At 41.4% G+C, this 18,848-nt stretch overlaps 1 protein-coding gene across 1 annotated transcript in view; it reads left to right on the top strand.

Annotated features, from left to right (window-relative positions):
- dagla (diacylglycerol lipase, alpha) overlaps positions 1-18,572 on the top strand; it is a 37,095-nt gene extending 18,523 nt beyond the window's left edge. The window contains exons 9-20 of the mRNA XM_084541564.1: positions 148-272; positions 628-778; positions 1,798-1,881; positions 4,101-4,178; positions 4,435-4,515; positions 4,733-4,875; positions 7,389-7,457; positions 7,541-7,613; positions 7,977-8,185; positions 9,366-9,492; positions 13,481-13,647; positions 14,411-18,572. Of these exons, the coding sequence (XP_084397690.1) occupies positions 148-272; positions 628-778; positions 1,798-1,881; positions 4,101-4,178; positions 4,435-4,515; positions 4,733-4,875; positions 7,389-7,457; positions 7,541-7,613; positions 7,977-8,185; positions 9,366-9,492; positions 13,481-13,647; positions 14,411-15,515 (2,412 nt within the window). The 3' untranslated portion in view covers positions 15,516-18,572. The remainder of the gene's footprint in view (positions 1-147; positions 273-627; positions 779-1,797; positions 1,882-4,100; positions 4,179-4,434; positions 4,516-4,732; positions 4,876-7,388; positions 7,458-7,540; positions 7,614-7,976; positions 8,186-9,365; positions 9,493-13,480; positions 13,648-14,410) is intronic.
- Positions 18,573-18,848: the final 276 nt, after the last annotated feature.

The raw sequence follows: 18,848 nt of genomic DNA on the forward strand, positions 1-18,848 counted from the left end.
AACCTATTTTCCTGCAGTAGTGCATTGTTTATTTCTTCACTGTTGTTGTGTTCGAGGATCTGAATGATACCCTCAATATCTCTGAATGTGTTACTCTTATTTACTGAGTTGTTCTGATGCAGGCTTGTGTGTGTTTTCCTCTCCCAGGCCGAGATGAACATGTACAAGGATGTGTGCTATTATATGCTCTTTGCCCTGGCTGCATATGGTTGGCCCATGTACCTGATGAGAAAGCCGGCCTGTGGGCTGTGCCGCCTTGCCAGCTCCTGCCCGTAAGCACTCAAACATACACCCGCACAGTTTTGATCTATTTGGTTTCCGTGTCTCTTGAGCCTCTCCAGTACGGAGCAAATTTCAAATGCGTCAACACTTGGCAAGTGGTGATCCACTGAGACAATACAGCTCTAGTTGGACCCACTCACTGACAGAAGCGATGTCAAATTAATTGAGTACTGTTATACAGATTTGCCGCAATGGGCTACTAATTATGTCTGTGTAATCATACCTGTTTTCAGTGTTTTTCTTGTGTCTGTTCCACCTACTATTTATAAAAAAAAATCTACCATTGATCTCTTTTTTTATCCTTGCTTGTCATCCTGTTTTCTTCTGAAACTTCTCTCTTCACAGCTGCACATCAGTGTCTGGCTCTCGGTTGTCTCAGTCCGTGACAGTGGAGGAGGACAACTGTTGTGGCTGTAATGTCCTGGCCATACGCAGACACTTCCTGGACAGGGATCTCAAGCAGGTCCACATTGTCTACACTTCCTGCCATGATGCTGTGAGTAATCCGACATCTGGCCAATAAGCAGGCAGAGGTGTTTGGGATTTACTTCCTCCGTAACATAAAGGATGAGAGCAGTTTAACAGCTTCTGTTTTTTAGTTTTTTCATAACACACTGCAGAGGTTGATAATGCTATCCCTTGTATTGTGCACACAGAGACCTTTGTATGTATGATGTTTGAGTCGACATTTGTATCCGTTTTGATGACGCTTCACTCAGCAGTTTAGTTGTTGAGATATGGGCAGCTGAGTGAGAGCTGTGTCTTCCTCCTCAGCATTAAGGCATGTGTTTTCTCAGTAGAGGCTGAACTCCGTCAAGCCTGTGCTTTGTCACAGATTGTGTTTATGATTGTCATGAACAGAAGGAAGGTGTCCTCATCGGTGGCCTCTGGAAGCATTCCTGCTTTCAACATACGTAGTAGTCGTGCTTCATTTGCAGTCCTAAGTCTTATGAATGTGAATACTGAACTGTCAGGAGATCCCTCCCCTGTGGAGGGAGTGCCAAACGTTTTTGCACGAGTGTGGTGACAAAAAGGCAATACTCACCTGTGATGAATAAGGTGATGTTGGGATTTGTTTCAACTCTGTGACTAGTATTGCATCATCTTGTAGAATTTTGTAGTAAATTGTCTTGCAAAGCTGTGCTATGTTAAGGCTGTTCAGCTAAACTACAAAAATTACATTTTTCATAATAATAGTATTTTTATATCAAATGTATGTAGCCTTCAAACTTGGACATGAGCCACAGAGTGGTAGTGATTTGTAAAGCAGAGAGCTTTTTGTGAGGCTAACCAACGCTGAGTTTCCGTCTATAAATTCCTTCATTTACATGACTGAGCACTGTGCCAAGTTCGGTAAGGTTTTGTTGACAATACTCGAAGAACTGCTCTGGCTGCAGATGAAATTATGATACACAAGTATTTACTCTACTCCTCATTTCCCCACTCGCATGTTCATCTCAGTTTCTTCTCTCTCTTTTTTTCTCTACTCTGCTTCAACCTGCATCTTTCTAACAGGTTTACGAGACTCCATTTTTTGTGGCAGTGGATCATGCGAAAAAGAAAGTTGTTATTAGTATCAGAGGAACCCTTTCACCAAAGGTGATTTTTATGTTTCTTAATTTTTTTTGTTAATGTTGGTATTTCTTCAATCCTTTTGAAACATTAGCTGACCCTGCTCCCCTCAGTGCCTCGTAACACCAACACCTCCAGAGCAGGTGAAGTTCTCATGGTTGAATGCATTGTTCTCGAACTCCTACACCCTTCACGCATAGAGCAGAAACGTGACTGGCCACTTTCTGAGATTAAGGTGTCCTTATGTAAGCAATTGAGAAGAATCTTGTAGTTCTCTGAGCTTGAGATGAACCAAAGACATTAATTGTGGTTTTAGAACAAAGGCCTTTTGGGAGAAAAATAAATACTCACTCAATGAGACATCAGGGTTGTCAAATCAGAATCCCTGTACTGTTCATACTCATACTACAATGCTCAAAAAAAGTAAAAGGAACACTTTGAAAACACATCAGATCTCAATGGGGAAGTTAACAATTTTGGATATCTATACTGATATGGACTGGTTAATGTGTTAGGAATGAAAGGATGGAAATAAAAATGATCAACCTACAGAGGGCTGAATTCTAATACACCCTGAAAATCAAAGTGAATAAATGATGTGTCAGGCTAGTCCATTTAACTGAAATTTTATTGCAGCAATTCAGAATGGTACTCAGTAGTTTGTGTGGCCTCCACGTGATTGTATTCATGCCTCACAACATCAGGGCATACTCCTAATGAGACGACGATGGTGTCCTGGGATCTCCTCCAAGATCTGGACCAGGGCTTTACTAAGCTCCTGGACAGTCTGAGGAGCTACCTGGTGACTCGGATAGACTGAAATATAATGTCCCAGAGGTGTTCTATTAGATTTAGGTCACCAGTCAATAGTATCAATTCCTTTATCCTTCAGGAACTGCTGGCATACTTTTGCCCCATGAGGCCCGGCATTGTCGTGCATCAGGCCAATGTCTAGCCTGTTGAGGTCTGTGTGTCCCTCCATGAATATGCCACCCCAGACCATCACTGACCCACCACAGAACTGATGTTACAGGCTGCATGACATTCTCCATAGCTTCTCCAGACCCTTTCATGTCTGTTAAATGTGCTCAGGGTGAACCTGCTCCCATCTGTGAAAAGCACAGGGCGCCAGTGTTGGACCTGCTAATTCTGGTGTTCTATGGCAAATACCAGTCGAGCTCCATGGTGCCGGGCAGTGACGTGGGGCCCCCAGGCCACCCTCATGCAGTCTGTTTCTGATTGTTTGCTCAGAGACATAAAGACCAGTGGCCTGCTGGAGGTCATTGTATAGGGCTCTTCCTGTTCTTCCTTGCACAAAGGAACAGATACCGGCTCTCCTGATTGGTTGAAGACCTTTACAGCCCTGTCCAGCTCTCCTAGAGTAACTGCCTGTGTCCTGGAATCTCCTCCTCCATGTTCTCGAGACTGTGCTGGGACACCCAACAAACCTTTTGGCTGTGGCACGTATTGATGTGCCATCTTGGAGGAGCTGGACTTCCTGTACACCCTCTGTGGGGTCCAGGTATCACCTCATGCTACCAGTAGTGACACTGACCGTAGGCAAAATGCGAAACTAGTGAAAAACAGTCAGAAAAGATAAGGAAGGAAGGAAACAGTTGGGTTGGAAACAGAATGGTTTTACAAGTGGAGGCCTCCACTTGTAAAACCATTCCTGTTTCGGGGGTCATCTCATTGATGCCCCTCTAGTGCACCTGTGTTTAATTTCAACCCTTACAACCCCCTCTGACCAGATCAATATCCAAGAAGTTTAACTGACTTGATGATATACTCTGATTAAAAAGTGTTCCTTTTATTTATTTTTTTTGACCAGTTTATATTTATACAGTACTGCAGATGGGAAGAAGCATATTCAAGGTGTTTATTAATATATCCGTCTAAGGGTCAACCGTTACTGTAGTCTTATGTTGAGCCAAGCAAAACCTTGCATGACAAATAGAAGTATCATTGTACACCTAATATTTCAGCTTATTTCACAAATTACATAAGAATGCTAATCATGATTTCTTAAATATAAAGTTAAACTGAGTTTTACATCACAAGCCTATTCCATTATTGTAGCCTCGCGGCTCTTGGGATATTCAAATGCGGTTCTAGGCTATGAAACATAATAACATTTACAATGATGATTATAAAGGGTACTTTTAATTTCTGTGCTTAATCTGTGAACCTTTATAAGTCTCTCTGCTGTCTATGCAGAAGATTTTAATTTGTCTTGTGTGCGTCAGGATGCCTTGACGGATCTGACGGGGGATTCTGAGCGTTTGCCTGTAGAGGAGCAGCACGGTACCTGGCTTGGCCACAAGGTTAGAGATTAATCACCTCACCTACAGTTCATATCATTCTCCACTGTAAAGTCCTCTGGGACATTTCCTCTTTTACGTTAATCTGCTCTCCATAGTGCAGTTTCAACGGGAATCACAGGTTCCCTAATGTCATTTCAGCTCCTTAATGGTTGGGTAATTGTTATGGATATTTTAATTAGAGATTAATGAACAAACTTCCTGTTCATATTGTCTGTCTCTCTCACCGTGCTCCCTCCCTCTCTCTTTTTACTCTCAGGGAATGGTTTACTCAGCAGAATACATTAAGAAGAAACTGGAGCAGGAAATGATCTTGTCACAAGCTTTTGGAAGAGACTTGGTACGTGACTCAGTATTCTGTGTAAAGAATGGCAGGCTCAGTGATGATGAAGAATTTTTATTGACACCACTATAGTGCCTTATTTAGGGCTATACTTGGCTGTGTAACATTACCATAACCCTACACCTAGAGTATACAACAAATTCTGTTATAAAAAGCTGTAGAAGGAATTTGTTAAAGTGGCTGTCTTCTGCTGTTCCAATGACTCTTCTCACAGAGCAAGGGCACCATGCACTATGGGCTGGTGATAGTCGGGCACTCTCTTGGTGCAGGCACTGCTGCTATCCTCTCCTTCCTGCTGAGACGTCAGTACCCAACACTTCACTGCTACTCTTACTCTCCACCTGGTGGCCTTCTTAGGTGAGTCAGACTGTGTTTAGAGGATATACCAAATAGGACTTCAAGAGAACATCAGACTTTCGGATTGAATGCATTTTGTAGGAAGGCTGTTTTGACACTTTGTCACATTAATTCCATGCGTTTACACTGGACATTAATTGTGACAGTGTGAACAATGTGGTGTCAACAAACATTTTTATACCCCCACACTGGCAGCCGCCAAGTCTAGATGCGTTATGTTTTCAGGTTGTCTGTCCGTCAGTCCCATTTGCAAAAGCGATCTCTCAGGAACACCTTAGGGAATTTCTTCAAATTTGGCAGAGACATTTACAGTTCATTCAACTTTAGTGGTTAAAGGTCCCTGTGTCCTCACATCACACATTTTGTCTGCTCAAAAATGCATCTGCTAATTGTGACAAAGCTTCACTCAGATGTCTAATTGGATAAAATAATGAAGTCATGATGATTTATATCCAGAAGGTCAAAGGTCAGTTTCTCTGTTAAATCATAATGTTCTTCAAAAACATGTTTCTGGTCATCATTCAGTGTTTTCAGGGGAGATCATAACCCTTTCACATTTTGTCAGACACTGAATTGCAGACCCTAGTCTTAGTTGCCCACCTAAGTGAAGACAACATATTTATCGCTGAAAAGTATTCCGCTATAGACATTGGTGTAAATTGCAACTTGATTAGTCAGCAGATTCCTACAACCACAGGGCGGCAATTCTAGTTTACTTAATTTGACAAGATGGGGCAAGTCAGAAATGAGGTTGGAAGTCAGACCTTCACTGAAGTTCCCTTTGAATAATGCTGAGGAAAAAACACAGAAATAGCTGTTTGAGAAAAATAGTAATCCTAAAATAATTTCATTGTGATTAATTTAATTGCAAATGGCAGCAGATCTGCAGTACACAGACTGGGAGCAGGGCTGAAGATGGATAGGTAGAGAGATCCAGTTGGTTGGAGGCATTGTATAGTCTTATGGCATGAGGGACAGACAACCTGACTATGGTGTTGTGTAGAGGGTGGTGGACATTGTTAATGATGGACCAGACTTTGTTCAAGGTCCTTGTCTCTGCCACCGATGTCAGGGACTCCAGCTCTGCCTCTACCACAGAGCCTGCCTTCTGTATCAACTTGTCCAACCGCAAGGTTTCCTTCTTCTTAGTACTGCCTCCCCAAAAGTCTGGTAGAACATGTCCAGCAGCTTCTGGCAGATATCAAACGATCTTAGTCTCCTAAGAAAATAGAGACAGCTCTGACCTTTTTTGTATACTGAATCAATGTTAGCTGACCAGTCCAGTTTGTAATCCAGCTGTAGACCCAGGTACTTATAGGTCTGAACCACCTCTACACACTGACTCCCCGTTGATGGTTATAGGCTGCAGGTGAGGCCTGGACCTCCAGAAATCCATGACCATCTCTTGGTTTTAGCTGTACTGAAGGTGGTTTGCTTCACACCATGAGACAAAGTTGTTCACTAGATTCTTGTCTGACCCGTTCCCAAATTTTCTTCTCATTTCAGTGTGTGACCCAAATCCAGTATGTTTTTTTTCAAAAAAAAAGAAGCTGTAGTTTGCACAGTAATTTTAATTGCCTGTTCTCATCTTGTCTGTCTATACTTGGACATTATCCAGTACTCTGCCATACAGCTGAATGCAGCATTAACAGTGTTTGCTATGCAAATCATGTAGAAAGAGGATTTATACCGAGAGATAACTAAATGCTGCAGTGTACCTTTGGCGTTTCATTAAAACCAAGACAAGGCAGTTTTTAGAAGACACAAGATGGCTGCAAAAGAAAGGAAAGCACAAGCACCCCTTATGTAGGTTCTTTAATTTGTTGTCCAACTTTAATTATATACATTTAGAATTTGCTGAAAAGTCATTCTTCTACAAATATAACTTTCACGTGTATTCCAGATGTGTTTAATGTGTTACTGATATCAGATGATGATGTGACTAACAATAAAATCCTATCTGGTGAATGTGCCTACAATGCCTGTATTGGAGGAAGTTATATTCTGCTGTAAAATACCACTACCATGTGGGTACACACTAGCTACAATAGATAAATATAGTATTCTGTGATTTTAAGATACACCCTGGATCAAAACTTCAACATATGAATGTGTTAAATTAGCCATTGCATTCCCCAAACGGACTATACTGTTGTAAGACTGAGTAGTGGTTCTTTGGTTTTCTCATCTAGACTCAGTGTACCTCTGTAGTGATATAGCTACAGTTTCGAAACATCACACCAGGAGTCCCTTTTCTAGTAACTGAATGTTATCAACCATAAAAGCATTTTTTTTTTCTGTAGCATGTAAAATGGCTAGATACAATAAATTTGAAATATTTAATGTAGAAAGATGCACAGTCTATAAAGCATTGTTTGCACATGCTTCTTGGTGTTTTTAAGCACTTCTGGGTCAATGTTTGCCACGTTGCCAAAGTTTGTCCTCTCGGTTCACATCCAGTACTCTCTCTGCATGTCGTGATTTAATGGATTTTCTTACTTTTATTTTCCCAGTGAGGATGCCATGGAGTACTCCAAAGAGTTTGTCACATCGGTGGTATTAGGAAAAGATCTGGTGCCAAGGTATTTCTTGTGCAGTATTTCTGATACTGATGCTAACTTTACTTTTCTGCAGTATTATTACAGTAGTATCTGATCTCTTGAAGGCTCGGCCTGTCACAACTGGAGGGTTTCCGACGCCACCTTCTGGAAGTCTTACAAAAAAGTAACAAGCCAAAGGTGAGTTAAACTATTGGTACTCAGACCTGCAGACCATTTATATTATGAACACATAAAAGCTGTTGTATATTTACAGATATCAATGAATAATTAAAGTGTCATTCACAGCACATTTGAATTGTATCCATCAAAATAAGGAATCAAAACCTTGGAACATCTGTTCAGTATTCCAAGTTGGGCAGTGACTAATTAAAATGAACTACATGTTTTCACACTAACTTCCACATCACTGGAGTTATCTTTACTGTAATTATAGCACCAACCAGTCAGCCCCTGGCTGTTGCAGAAAAATATGCAATATACAGAATATAAATTTAGATGCCAATGTAAAGTTATGTAATAACACATTTTTCTTTTCAACAGTGGAGGATCATTGCGGGAGGCACTAAATGTATCCCAAAATCAGAGCTTCCACTAGAGGATGATGATCCTCAGTCTCAGCCGGCAGCACCACCCAGCAGTCGCCTGTGGCTGCACCCCAGTGACCTCAGTATTGCCCTGTCAGCCTCCACACCCCTTTACCCTCCAGGCAGGATCATCCACGTGGTGCACAACCATCCTCCAGAGACGTGGTAAGAAAACTGTCTTGAAAGCTGTGGGTGGATTATAACAATTAAAAAAACAAAGCATTCTTATTTTTGTCGCTGTGTTGGTGCTTTGTGCAAAATGTACATTTCTTACCATACAGTGCAGCTCGCAAATGGCTGAGTGCTTGTGTAACTGATGTGCGGACACCTCAAAGCGATTGTTGCATTTGTTTCACACCTGTGACATAAAAGAACTGGCAGCCCAGTGGGAAAAGGTATATCGCTGAATACTTGGGACAGTGTGGGCTTCTAGTGTGTCACGCAGCACTTCCCTGTTTGTCTGGCTGCAGTCTCATATCATTTTTTTCTATACTCCTCCTATCCTCTGCACCAAGTTTTCTTTTTATATATATATTTTTACAGTCTGGGAATGTGTTTAAGGGGGAAAATCTTAATGTCTGCAATACTGTCATGGCTCAAAATACAAAAGTATTTGTACGGATTGTCAGACAATGCAGACACATGCAAGCTGCTCTGTAATCCAGATAACAGCGACCAGTTAAAGGTCGTAGTTAGTGGCCTCTGTACACCATCAAAGGAAAAAAGACCTTTGAGAACTTATGGCAGCACTGCAGATCTCCAATTAACTTAAAGGTAGTCCATGGAGGTGGAGCAGTCTGACCTCTGTAGCTCACTGACTCTGCAGTGCCGCTGTATGTGTCAATCTATTACACAGAAACAAGTAGCTGTGCAATCCTTATCCACCCTCTGCCAGATGGTGCAACTCTAGAGGTGCAAGTGATTTTTTTCTTTCTTTTTTTTTGATGGCACTATGCCTTTATGTCCAATAAACAAAAAAAGAACACAGCTGCCAAGCAATGATGATTCTTTGTTCTCTTTTCTGCTTTCCTCATTGTATTTGTCTTCTCTTTTTACCACACTGCCTCTTGTTTGCTTGTTGTTTCAGTGTGCTATACAAATAAACTTGCCTTGCTTCACTTTGAGTCATTCTATAATTTGCCAAATCAGCTTTTTTCCGCAGTCTATGAATCTATTCTGACTTTTTGTAACAAAAGTATTACTCTCGAGGGTAAGACAGCCTGGATTATGCTTTTCTGACATCTTATTTCATTTCTAATGTATTGTGAGCAAAAGACGCTGAGGCGAATGCAAGTTCACTTTATTTCACTGTGATCGACAATCCGTCTCTTTCTCTGCTCTGCAGCTGTGGCCAGGAAGAGCCAACATACTCTGCTCTGTGGGGGGACAACAAAGCCTTCAATGAGGTCATTATTTCGCCTGCCATGCTTAACGAGCACATGCCCCACATGGTGATGGAGGGCCTCAACAAGGTCTGTTTTATCTGTGTGCGCGCAGATTGATTTCTTTCTGGGGGGATATTTTGAAATGGTGAAGAAATGGCTCTGAAAAGTTGTTCTTGATTTCTAACACTGGGGGACTGAACTGGAGTAAAGCAGATTTTTATTTAAACATTAACGCTACAATTTAGCAGTTGAACTGTGGTTATATTGTGGTTAGTTGTAATTAAATCTAAGGAGAGCATCGATATTGGTTAAAGATTTACCTAAGAAGAAATTTAGCTAAGTTACTGATCTTACAGTTTAAATCTTATTTGTCTGCTGTGATGATGTGAATGACAGTAGTGAGCTCAAGAGGCGGAGGGATTAGACGAGAACAATGTAAACTGAAAATTTACCAACAAGTCATAAATAAATCATAGACAATCTTAGATCTGCTCCACTTTTTATATCATATTTGTTAAAAACGCTGCTATAAATTTTATAATTTTACTACAATGCATTCAACGTATTATTACGAACAGATGGATAATCCTTCAGTTGGTTAAGAACTTTGACATTTCTAGGGATAGAAGATAGGGGATGCATCTATCATGTTTTTGGCCTTTACATCCACATATCTCACAACTGTTGATTATCACAACCAAATGGAGAATCATCACATATACTCGTTGCTCATGATACAGTGACACAGTGGGGAAAATTATTTTGAAATTCTGTGGTATGCCGCAGTGTTAGAGTCAAGAACTCTTTTTTTTTTTTTTTTCCCCAGATTAAATCTGACTCCAACATTAATTTATGCACGTGACTCATCATTAACCTACAACTTACCACCCCTTTTGTTTTCTCCACATTGCTCCTGTCTCAAAGCATGGGAACGGTTCACTCGTGGTTGGTTTCATGGTCTTCTCTGATCTTTTTGAGCGTACTCTTCATGGACATTGAACATCTGTTTTGATGAAAGGGTTTTTAACGTGTATGTTTGCATGTAAACGATCCACTTTGGGGTTTGCATTTTCCTGTGGCTACAAAGTTAATGTTGTAAGTTTTCCCTGTTTGCCGTGTGTTTTCCTTGATATTGTACGATTTTTAATGGATGGACTTTTAATAGTTCTATAAGTGTGTACACTGTGTGTACGAACTGTGTGTTTACGTGTGCCATACCTAGTATGTAGTATGATACCTCTGGTGTTTCTGCAGGTACTGGAACCATTTTGTCCCCTGTCTGAGCAGGAAAACTCGGAACCAGAGGAACTGGAAGTCAGTCAACCTACCAGCAGTCCTTCTGTGTTCCTAACTTCACAAAAAGAATTAAACCATAGTCCTCTTCCCTCTGACTCTCCATCTACCCCCCACAAAGATCAGTCTTGTGCTTCCTCCCTCGGAGACACCGAGTCTACCTCTGTCCCTCTGACAGTCCCTGCTTCTACCTCTTTTCCAGATGCAGATTCTGTTCTTCAACCTCCTCCTCTGTCAGACTGTACTTCTACCTCTGAGCAATGTTTGGTGTCTGTCCTTCCACTTTGTAACAGCCCTTCCAAGCCTCTTACAGAAATATTTCCAGCTCAAGATGAGTCATGCATTCCACTGCAAACCCAATCAGAACCACCCATTTTTCACCCCTGTGAAGATGTGATTGCTACCCCTATTTGTGAACTCCTGGCAGATGAGTCTAACACTACTCAGAAAGAAAACACTCCTCTCGAGATGGTAGCATCACATAGCTCTTTGCAAAACAGTGTTAATGATTCTCTTGTATAAAGTTATGAAACCCTGCACTCCTCAGACTCTGTAGTCAGGGCACACTTACTGGTCAATTGCCTCACTAGTATTCAGTCTTTGAATATTGTGACTGAATGACCAGACTAAAGTGATGGTCAACACTAGGAACATTTTGTATGAGGTTTTGGTGTCAGTCTTTGGTTAAGGACCTTCCAAAATGACTGGAACCAACAGTTAAAGTCATCAGAGAGGAGTTGGTAACACTCCAATTCTTCCACTAAAGGAGGCCACAAAAGACCCGGATTCCGAGCAGCCAAAATGCAATAGCAGTCAAGAAAAAATGGTAAAACTCCTCCCTTTATGTTCCAGCTGGCACTAGTGGCCTTTCCACTTGCACATAAACCTTTGGCTGGATGCAACAATTCCAGGCGAATCCACTGGAAAGCATTAAAATGTGTCTCAGGAAAAGTAGGAACCACAAGGTGATGTGGTAAATTCTAGCAATAAATAGCTCCTGAAATACATCACAGGTTAATGAGTATGCAATCTCTTTAAATGGCTTTTACATTCCTATATGATGAGTCCAAACCCACCTGCATCTCTATCTCTTGTTAATGAGATTCCTCATCCAGTTTTCCCGAAATCAACCCCTTAATCTTTTCCCGTCCTCTTTCAGCTTCAGAACATTCAGTCAAGTGCTTTGGCATGCACTTTCTAACCCTGTTCCTCGACCTAACAAGTTTTCTTTGTATTCTCAAAGTTTCCATGGTAACCTAATTTCTTCCACATTAACTGCTCTTTCTTCCATCTTGGCTGGGCTTTTCAGTTTTTGAGCTGCAGCTCTCCTCTCCGGGTGTCCTTTTTGCTGTTTGAATGCACATATTCATCTTTTCTCAGTTATAATCCCCTGAAGAAGGTGTCAATTACTCATCAGCCACAGATGAAGTAACAACGGGGAACAGATGTGTCTAACAAATGTTAAAAAAAAAAAAAAAAAAAAAAAAAAGTCTTGACGGGGGAGGGCTATCTCATCTTCCACAGTAATAAGGATGTTTTATAATGTGCATTATGAATTCATGGCCATTGGGGATTCCCTGTATTATTGCTTGATGCAGAACTACAAACGTTATTTTATATGTGGTTAATGTTATTATATTTGTTGTTACCATTGGTTGGTCGCTGTGCCTATAAAATTGCAGGTGATATGTTTGATAATGTTGGTTTTTGCTGTAGTTTTTTTTGTCATTGATCACACTCACACAGTTAACATCATCATATGTTCACATGTGATCCATAACCATCTGCATAACCCAAACATGTTTGCTTCTTGTTTCATTTTAAACTTACTAAACCTGTCTGTAAGAGAGTCACTCTTGGTTTTAATGTTATTTTCCATGTAGTTTTATCAGTCATTTCCATTGTTACAAGTATTGTATGTTTGTATGAGTGTGTTTACATCCCCTCGCTGTTCAGTTGTTTTTATACCCTAATTTGTTGTGTTTTTAAGTCATTAAAGTAAACCAGATATATGCATATTTGTGTGCTGATGTGATTTGCCATTAGCCTTTGTTATGTTCACGTTTAGATCCGTGAACATAACACCGTTCATATTTTGTAGGGCAAGGTTTTCTAGATTGCATATCCATTTTTCTCATGGTTTATCATAGGTGTAATGTAGGTCTTGCGTAGTTCTTGCTCAGACTTCATGACTCTGCCGTGGGTGTTTAACATCAGTTGGAGTAGGTGTAAGCTCACCGATAGATTGCACTTACATTTCTCTGAACTACACAGTTTTGTAACACTATATTAATAGACGCCTTCACTCTGCATGTGCTGTTGGCTCCACTAGTAGTTGTGGTTACTTGGATATTATAATTGAAACCACAATGAGCCCTCTAATGGTGATCCAAATGTTTAACTAGACCATTGTGGTCTTGCATTTATTGTTACTTGATAAGTAACACCAGTGAATATGACTGAAAACTGACTTTGTGTGTTCTTGATGCATTCCCAAACTATTATTGTCTTGTGGATTTAATCCCTGATGCTCACGTAAAGCAGACATAAAGATAAACATGTCAGCTCAATTTGTCAGTTAAATGAGATCCCTGTGCGTTTAGTTTTTTGGGAATAGCAGAAATGAAATAAGTCAGTGAGATAAAATTAGTTTTATCTGAAAAAGTAGCAGTTCTAGGATTATTTAGTTTTCGCTGATTCTCAGTGCCACTCCAGATTCTCCCTGCTATCTAGCTCTACATGTACCTGTCAAGTCATGTGTATACTTTTGTGCTTGTGACAGGTGCTGGAGAACTACAACAAAGGGAAGACTGCTTTGCTGTCGGCAGCCAAGATCATGGTGAGCCCCACAGAAGTGGACTTGAACCCAGAGACGATGTTCATGGATACATCAACGACCTCTCAGCAGCCGACGCCTACAACCCACCATCGCAGGAACAGTAGTGTTCGGTTAGTACACCAGGCACAGCTGTGGGTGTGTTTGAGCCTAAAAGAATATAAAAAGCTGTTTGATCTTTTATGTATCCAGTTTGCAGTCTTACCTCAATATGTAATGGACTAAACCTCATCCTAAACTCTAGGGCTATCCATTTAGCTATGTCTGATTTTAACTTAAATATGTAGCTAGTGCTAAAAGAAATACTACTGCTACTAACTGATACTTTGTTCTCTCAAATTTATCATTTCTGTCTGTTCTGTTTAAAAAAAAAAAAAAAAAAGACAAAAACAGTTTTTACGGTAAGCAAAGCATGCTAATACTAATTTTGCATAATGTCCCTTCTCTCATGCACGCATGCACGCTGTCTGACCACAGAGCAGTTACAACGTATGGTAGTATTCAGTTCCCCCCTCGTCCTCTCTGGTTTAGCCCCTGTCCAAAGCCAGTGTGACCTCCTTGTAGTGATGGTAGAATTACGATGTTACCTCTCCTGTATTAGATGCTAATACAAGAGCACTACAGTTGGATACACTCCTGGCCTCCCAGTCTCTCCGTTTCTGTTTTTTCTTCCATCTATGTAACATGTTATGGTGTTCACCTGTTCACCGTTGAATTGAGATATGGTTTTAGTACTAATATGTTCCCATATTTCCCTTATTTAACCTTTCGTAAGTCGTTTTGACCTATTTTCTCATGTCTGTGTTGTGTTTTGAATCCCCTCTCCTCTCCATTCCCTGTCACTACTCTCCAACCCGTTCTTCTCCTCTCCTCTAGTTCGTGTGCTCAGTCGGAAATCTCTCTGGATGGTTTCTCTGAGTGCCCTCCTCCCCCAGTGCCTGTAGTGCTGCGTGGAGCACGGGAGCGCCTGGCAGTGGAGCTAAGGGAACGCAAAGCACCACTGGCTGTCATGGAGAGTCTGTCAGACGCAGAGTCCCTCTATAGTCTGGATTCCCGACGCTCCTCGGCTGCATTAAGGGGTTCTCCAATGCTAGGCAGCCTCCCGTTCCCTTTGGATGCCCCAATCCCAGAGGAGAACCCATCCCTCAGCTCTCGCACTGAACTACTCGCTGCAGACTGCCTCTGCCAGGCAACGCCGGAGCACCTGGGTGAGGTTGGGCCCTTCTTTACCCCACTAGAATCCAGATCCCCCCCGGACTACCCCATGCGTCTCTCTCCTGCCACACCACGCTTCAGTGGACATCATTCCCCGACTCTGCTGAACCAGAGTGCCCTGGCTCAGCCTTTCAGACCAGAGCCTAATGCCACCTCAAAAATACTTCCTGATGGGGATCACCAACAGATACCCGGTGTCTACAGCCCTGGGAGCACTCCTAACGCTCCTCTAAGCCCACAAATAGGCTCTAGACCAATGGATAGAGAAAACGAAGACTGGGAGCTGGAGATTGCAGATAAACAGTTAAGTGCGGAGATCAGACAGGCAGCTTCTACTCCTCCACAACAGTTATCCAATGGGAACCCCAGCCAGGCAGTGCTGGAGTTTGCCCAGTACTTAGACTCTCTGTTCAGACTGGACGGCAGCAGCTCACCGCCTCTGGAGCTGTCGGACGGGGAGTCCGAGTCAGGCCGGGGCTCTTTTGGGCAGGGTGAGTGTCTCGGAGATGGACAGCGGCTGGATGACAAACAGCTTCTCGCCAGAGCAACACTGGAGCCTAATCTAGTCCCCAAGCCCCCACGCACTTTTGCTGGGTCTGCTGACCCATCTTCAGGCATATCTTTGTCACCCTCGTTCCCTCTCTCGTCATCTGAGGAGCTCAACGATCTCTCCCCCAGTGAGGCTGCCCCGCCAGCCATGCACTCCTTACGGACATCGACCCCTTGCCACTGCCCTGAGGAGAACACGCTATCCTCTATGGTGTAGCGCTCTCTGAAGGCTCCAATGTCCTTTGCTCTAAATTGAGAGGTGCAGTCATCCAAATTTGAAAACATATCACAGTACATGCATGCAGTGGAATGCAGTCACTCATCAGAGATTCAGTGACAGAACTTGACTGACCAACTCACAAACTCTATCCATTCTTCAGGTGTCCCCTTTGAACTCTGTTTATAGCATTTTCACACTATTGCAATGACAAAGAAAAAAAAAGATACCTCTCTCTGCATGCCAGGGGGCTGTGCTGCTTTTGGGTGAATATAGATAACTGTAGCTTCACAATGCCATTCCAAAACAATGTTGTCTCAACCACACGGGGACACGTCCGCATTACATCGATTCCCTGACTTCAATCAAAGGGAGAATAGTTAACTGAGCAGGGATTCAAAACTCACACTGTAGAAGAGGTTAGCTTAGGCACACCATCTGGGTTGATGTACTGTACAACTTCCTGCACCCTCAGCAGCTCCGGAAATTTGTCCAGCGTTTATTTGATTTTTATTTTTTTAATTCAGGAATGTGAAGATGGACATATTCGTCAATAAATAGAAGCGAGAAGACATTAAGAAATGTTCCTCAGGTCTACAATGAATTGACTTTGAGAAAGAGAGTAAGTGTGTTACATTGGTGAGAATCCATGTGTCTTAAACATTTAGTGATTGTGACAAAGTTATAACAGACGCCTATGGATGTTTTTGAGTCTTTCAGTTACTCTTTATAGTGCATGAAGACATTTTTTTTTAATTTAATTTATTCTTGAAGAGGAATTGTCACTAAGCCACTTAGACTGACATTTGGTTATACTTGCACACATTATGTTGCTGAATTTCCCCCCTTTGCCAAAAAATGAATACACTGTCTTGCCAAATGTATTTATGAGATGTAATTTTGTATATGTATATGGATATTGCTTTATTTAAACACAAGCTAATTTCATTATCTCCTCCCCACGGCATTTGATTGGTTCCCATTTAGACTGTTACACAGCAACACCACGGAAACTATGTCATGCTGACATTAAACACTGCCATGGCTTTCATTTTGAAAACGGATCCTCTGCACACTGGGTTTAAACAAAGAGCAAACTTGCTAATAGTTGTCCTAGTTTCATAAATACTGTACATTTCTCCTCGGAGAGCTGTTAGCAGTGTGCCCAGGTCAGAGTTTGCATGCTTTATGCATTTCAGAGTAGCATGGCTGGTATAAAACAAGTCTTGTCATTAAGCCACAGTAAATAAGCTATGAATATGTCCAGAAATCATCATATGTAAACTTTTGAGAGGCTTATTTGATGCCCAGGTCCCCAGATAGGACCAAACTGCATATGCTAAAGGTGTCCTAGGATATCATTTCTATTGCTCTGAAGGTGCTCTCAGTCATTTTGGACGTCAAGGTGTTTGCTTCCCTTTAATCTGGTTCATCTCAAACAGCCTTGAGGTTGGACTGAATGACGGAATGGGCTCGAACGTTGCGTATCCCAAATCCTAAAACGGTTTGTGGCATATGATCTTCCATATCACTCTGGGTGTAACAGGTGGCTCAAAATTTGCATTATTTATTACAGTTAATGTTGTTTTATTGCTATATTTGATGGTATGATTATCCTTATTGCTCTTGCAACAGATTGGTTTGATGTCAGTGGTTTTTATCTCAGTTTTTAGGACAGTGTGGGGAACTTTTTAAACTTTCCCAAACGTAGGACATTATGTATTTCAGCTTTTTTTCTGTCCGAGTGAAAAAGTATTTGACATTCTGCCACGGCATGGTGACAATATGTTTTTCTTTCTTTTGCAAATGTGTCATAGTGGTGAGACACGCTGAAAAGTGACAGCCTTCTCACAGCGACCTTTGGTGCAAAGCCACCATCAAGCCTGGAGTCACCATAGTGATCTGTCTACGCCAGTGTCTCTAATTGGAATGAGATTTGTTGCGGTTACTCACAGCAGAGCAGCTCCAGCCAGTTTACAGTCTGACACTACTCAAATCATGCTGCCAGTCCCAGCAGACACACTAAGGTTGGGCCAGCATTCTCCTACATTCAGTAGCTACGCTTGCAGCTGGTCATATACGAAACACTGCTGAAAGAAAGCACCAATACTTTTCACCATGATGTGTACAGCACCATCTTCTATGTGTAATTATTTATGCAGATGTCTAAATAAATTCCAATAGAGTCATGTAGAAAACAACTATATAACAGTAAGGAGATAATGGATATATTAAAAGATATCAGTATTGACGTATAGAGAAAAAAAAAATCATCTGAAAGTTATTTATTCCAACTATTGGCAGATTTACAAATTGGTCTATATTGAAATGAATAATTCAACTATGTCTTGTCCATGTTTACCTGGTTTGCTTCCCTTCCTATCCTGCCCCACAATGAGAATGTATTTAATCCCTTTCCCTCACTGCCCTGCCTGTAATGGAATAAACTACAAACTATAAAAAAAAAAAACCTATGAATGTCTGTCATAACTCTCGTCTAAGCTTTGATTGCTGTTTAAATGAGACATAAGCTGTACTTAATATCGCATGTTATCTGGGTCAACTTGTCTAAGAATTGCTATGATAAATTTCTTTTGGATTCTAGTGATAAGAATACAGTGGGAGTGTCGTGTTGCCTCTCTCCTCCTGTATATTGTTGGAAAATTTAAACACATGACTTCTGGTGCCAAGTACTCAAACGTCTGAGCTAAGTGCTGATATTTTGCCAAATGACCCCGCTCTGAAAAAGTTTACACTTTAGGTTTGATGCAAAGAGTGTGTCATCGGTTTTCGAAAATGCTGAGTGCAGATGTATTTTGAGCAAGGATGGAATGCGTTGTTTGAGCTATTTTGAAGCCCATGTGTAGGTGCTGTGCTGCATGAGTGTACAGTAGCCCTGACAGAAACCAGAGTATACTGCTGAGGCTTATAGAGGAGGCATGGGTCAAATGATGCAGCGTGGGGTGCGTGTTTAATAACGGCAGTGATCCACCTTCAACCTGTTGTGTAGGCAACCACACCAAGGAAGACCTTAGTGCTACTAATAATAAGCAAGTATACAACAAGAACTCCCAGTAGCTCTAGGTTGTTGTTTATATCCATCTGTTTATAGGTCAGTGTTGCTTTACTCCATGATGAACTCAAGGTGGAGCAGACCATTCAAATGTCAGCTTACTGTCATTCAACTTTTTTTCCCCCTTTGAAATATCAGCAACCAGACCATGATGTTATTAAATGCAATAAAACTAAAGACATGACATGACAATGATCAAAAAAAATCAAAAACTTGTCACTCACCTTGGTACCACAAACAACTAAATCACTGCAACGTAA

The sequence above is a fragment of the Chelon labrosus genome, assembly GCF_963514085.1.
Source record: "Chelon labrosus genome assembly, chromosome: 3".
Lineage (NCBI taxonomy): Eukaryota > Metazoa > Chordata > Actinopteri > Mugiliformes > Mugilidae > Chelon > Chelon labrosus.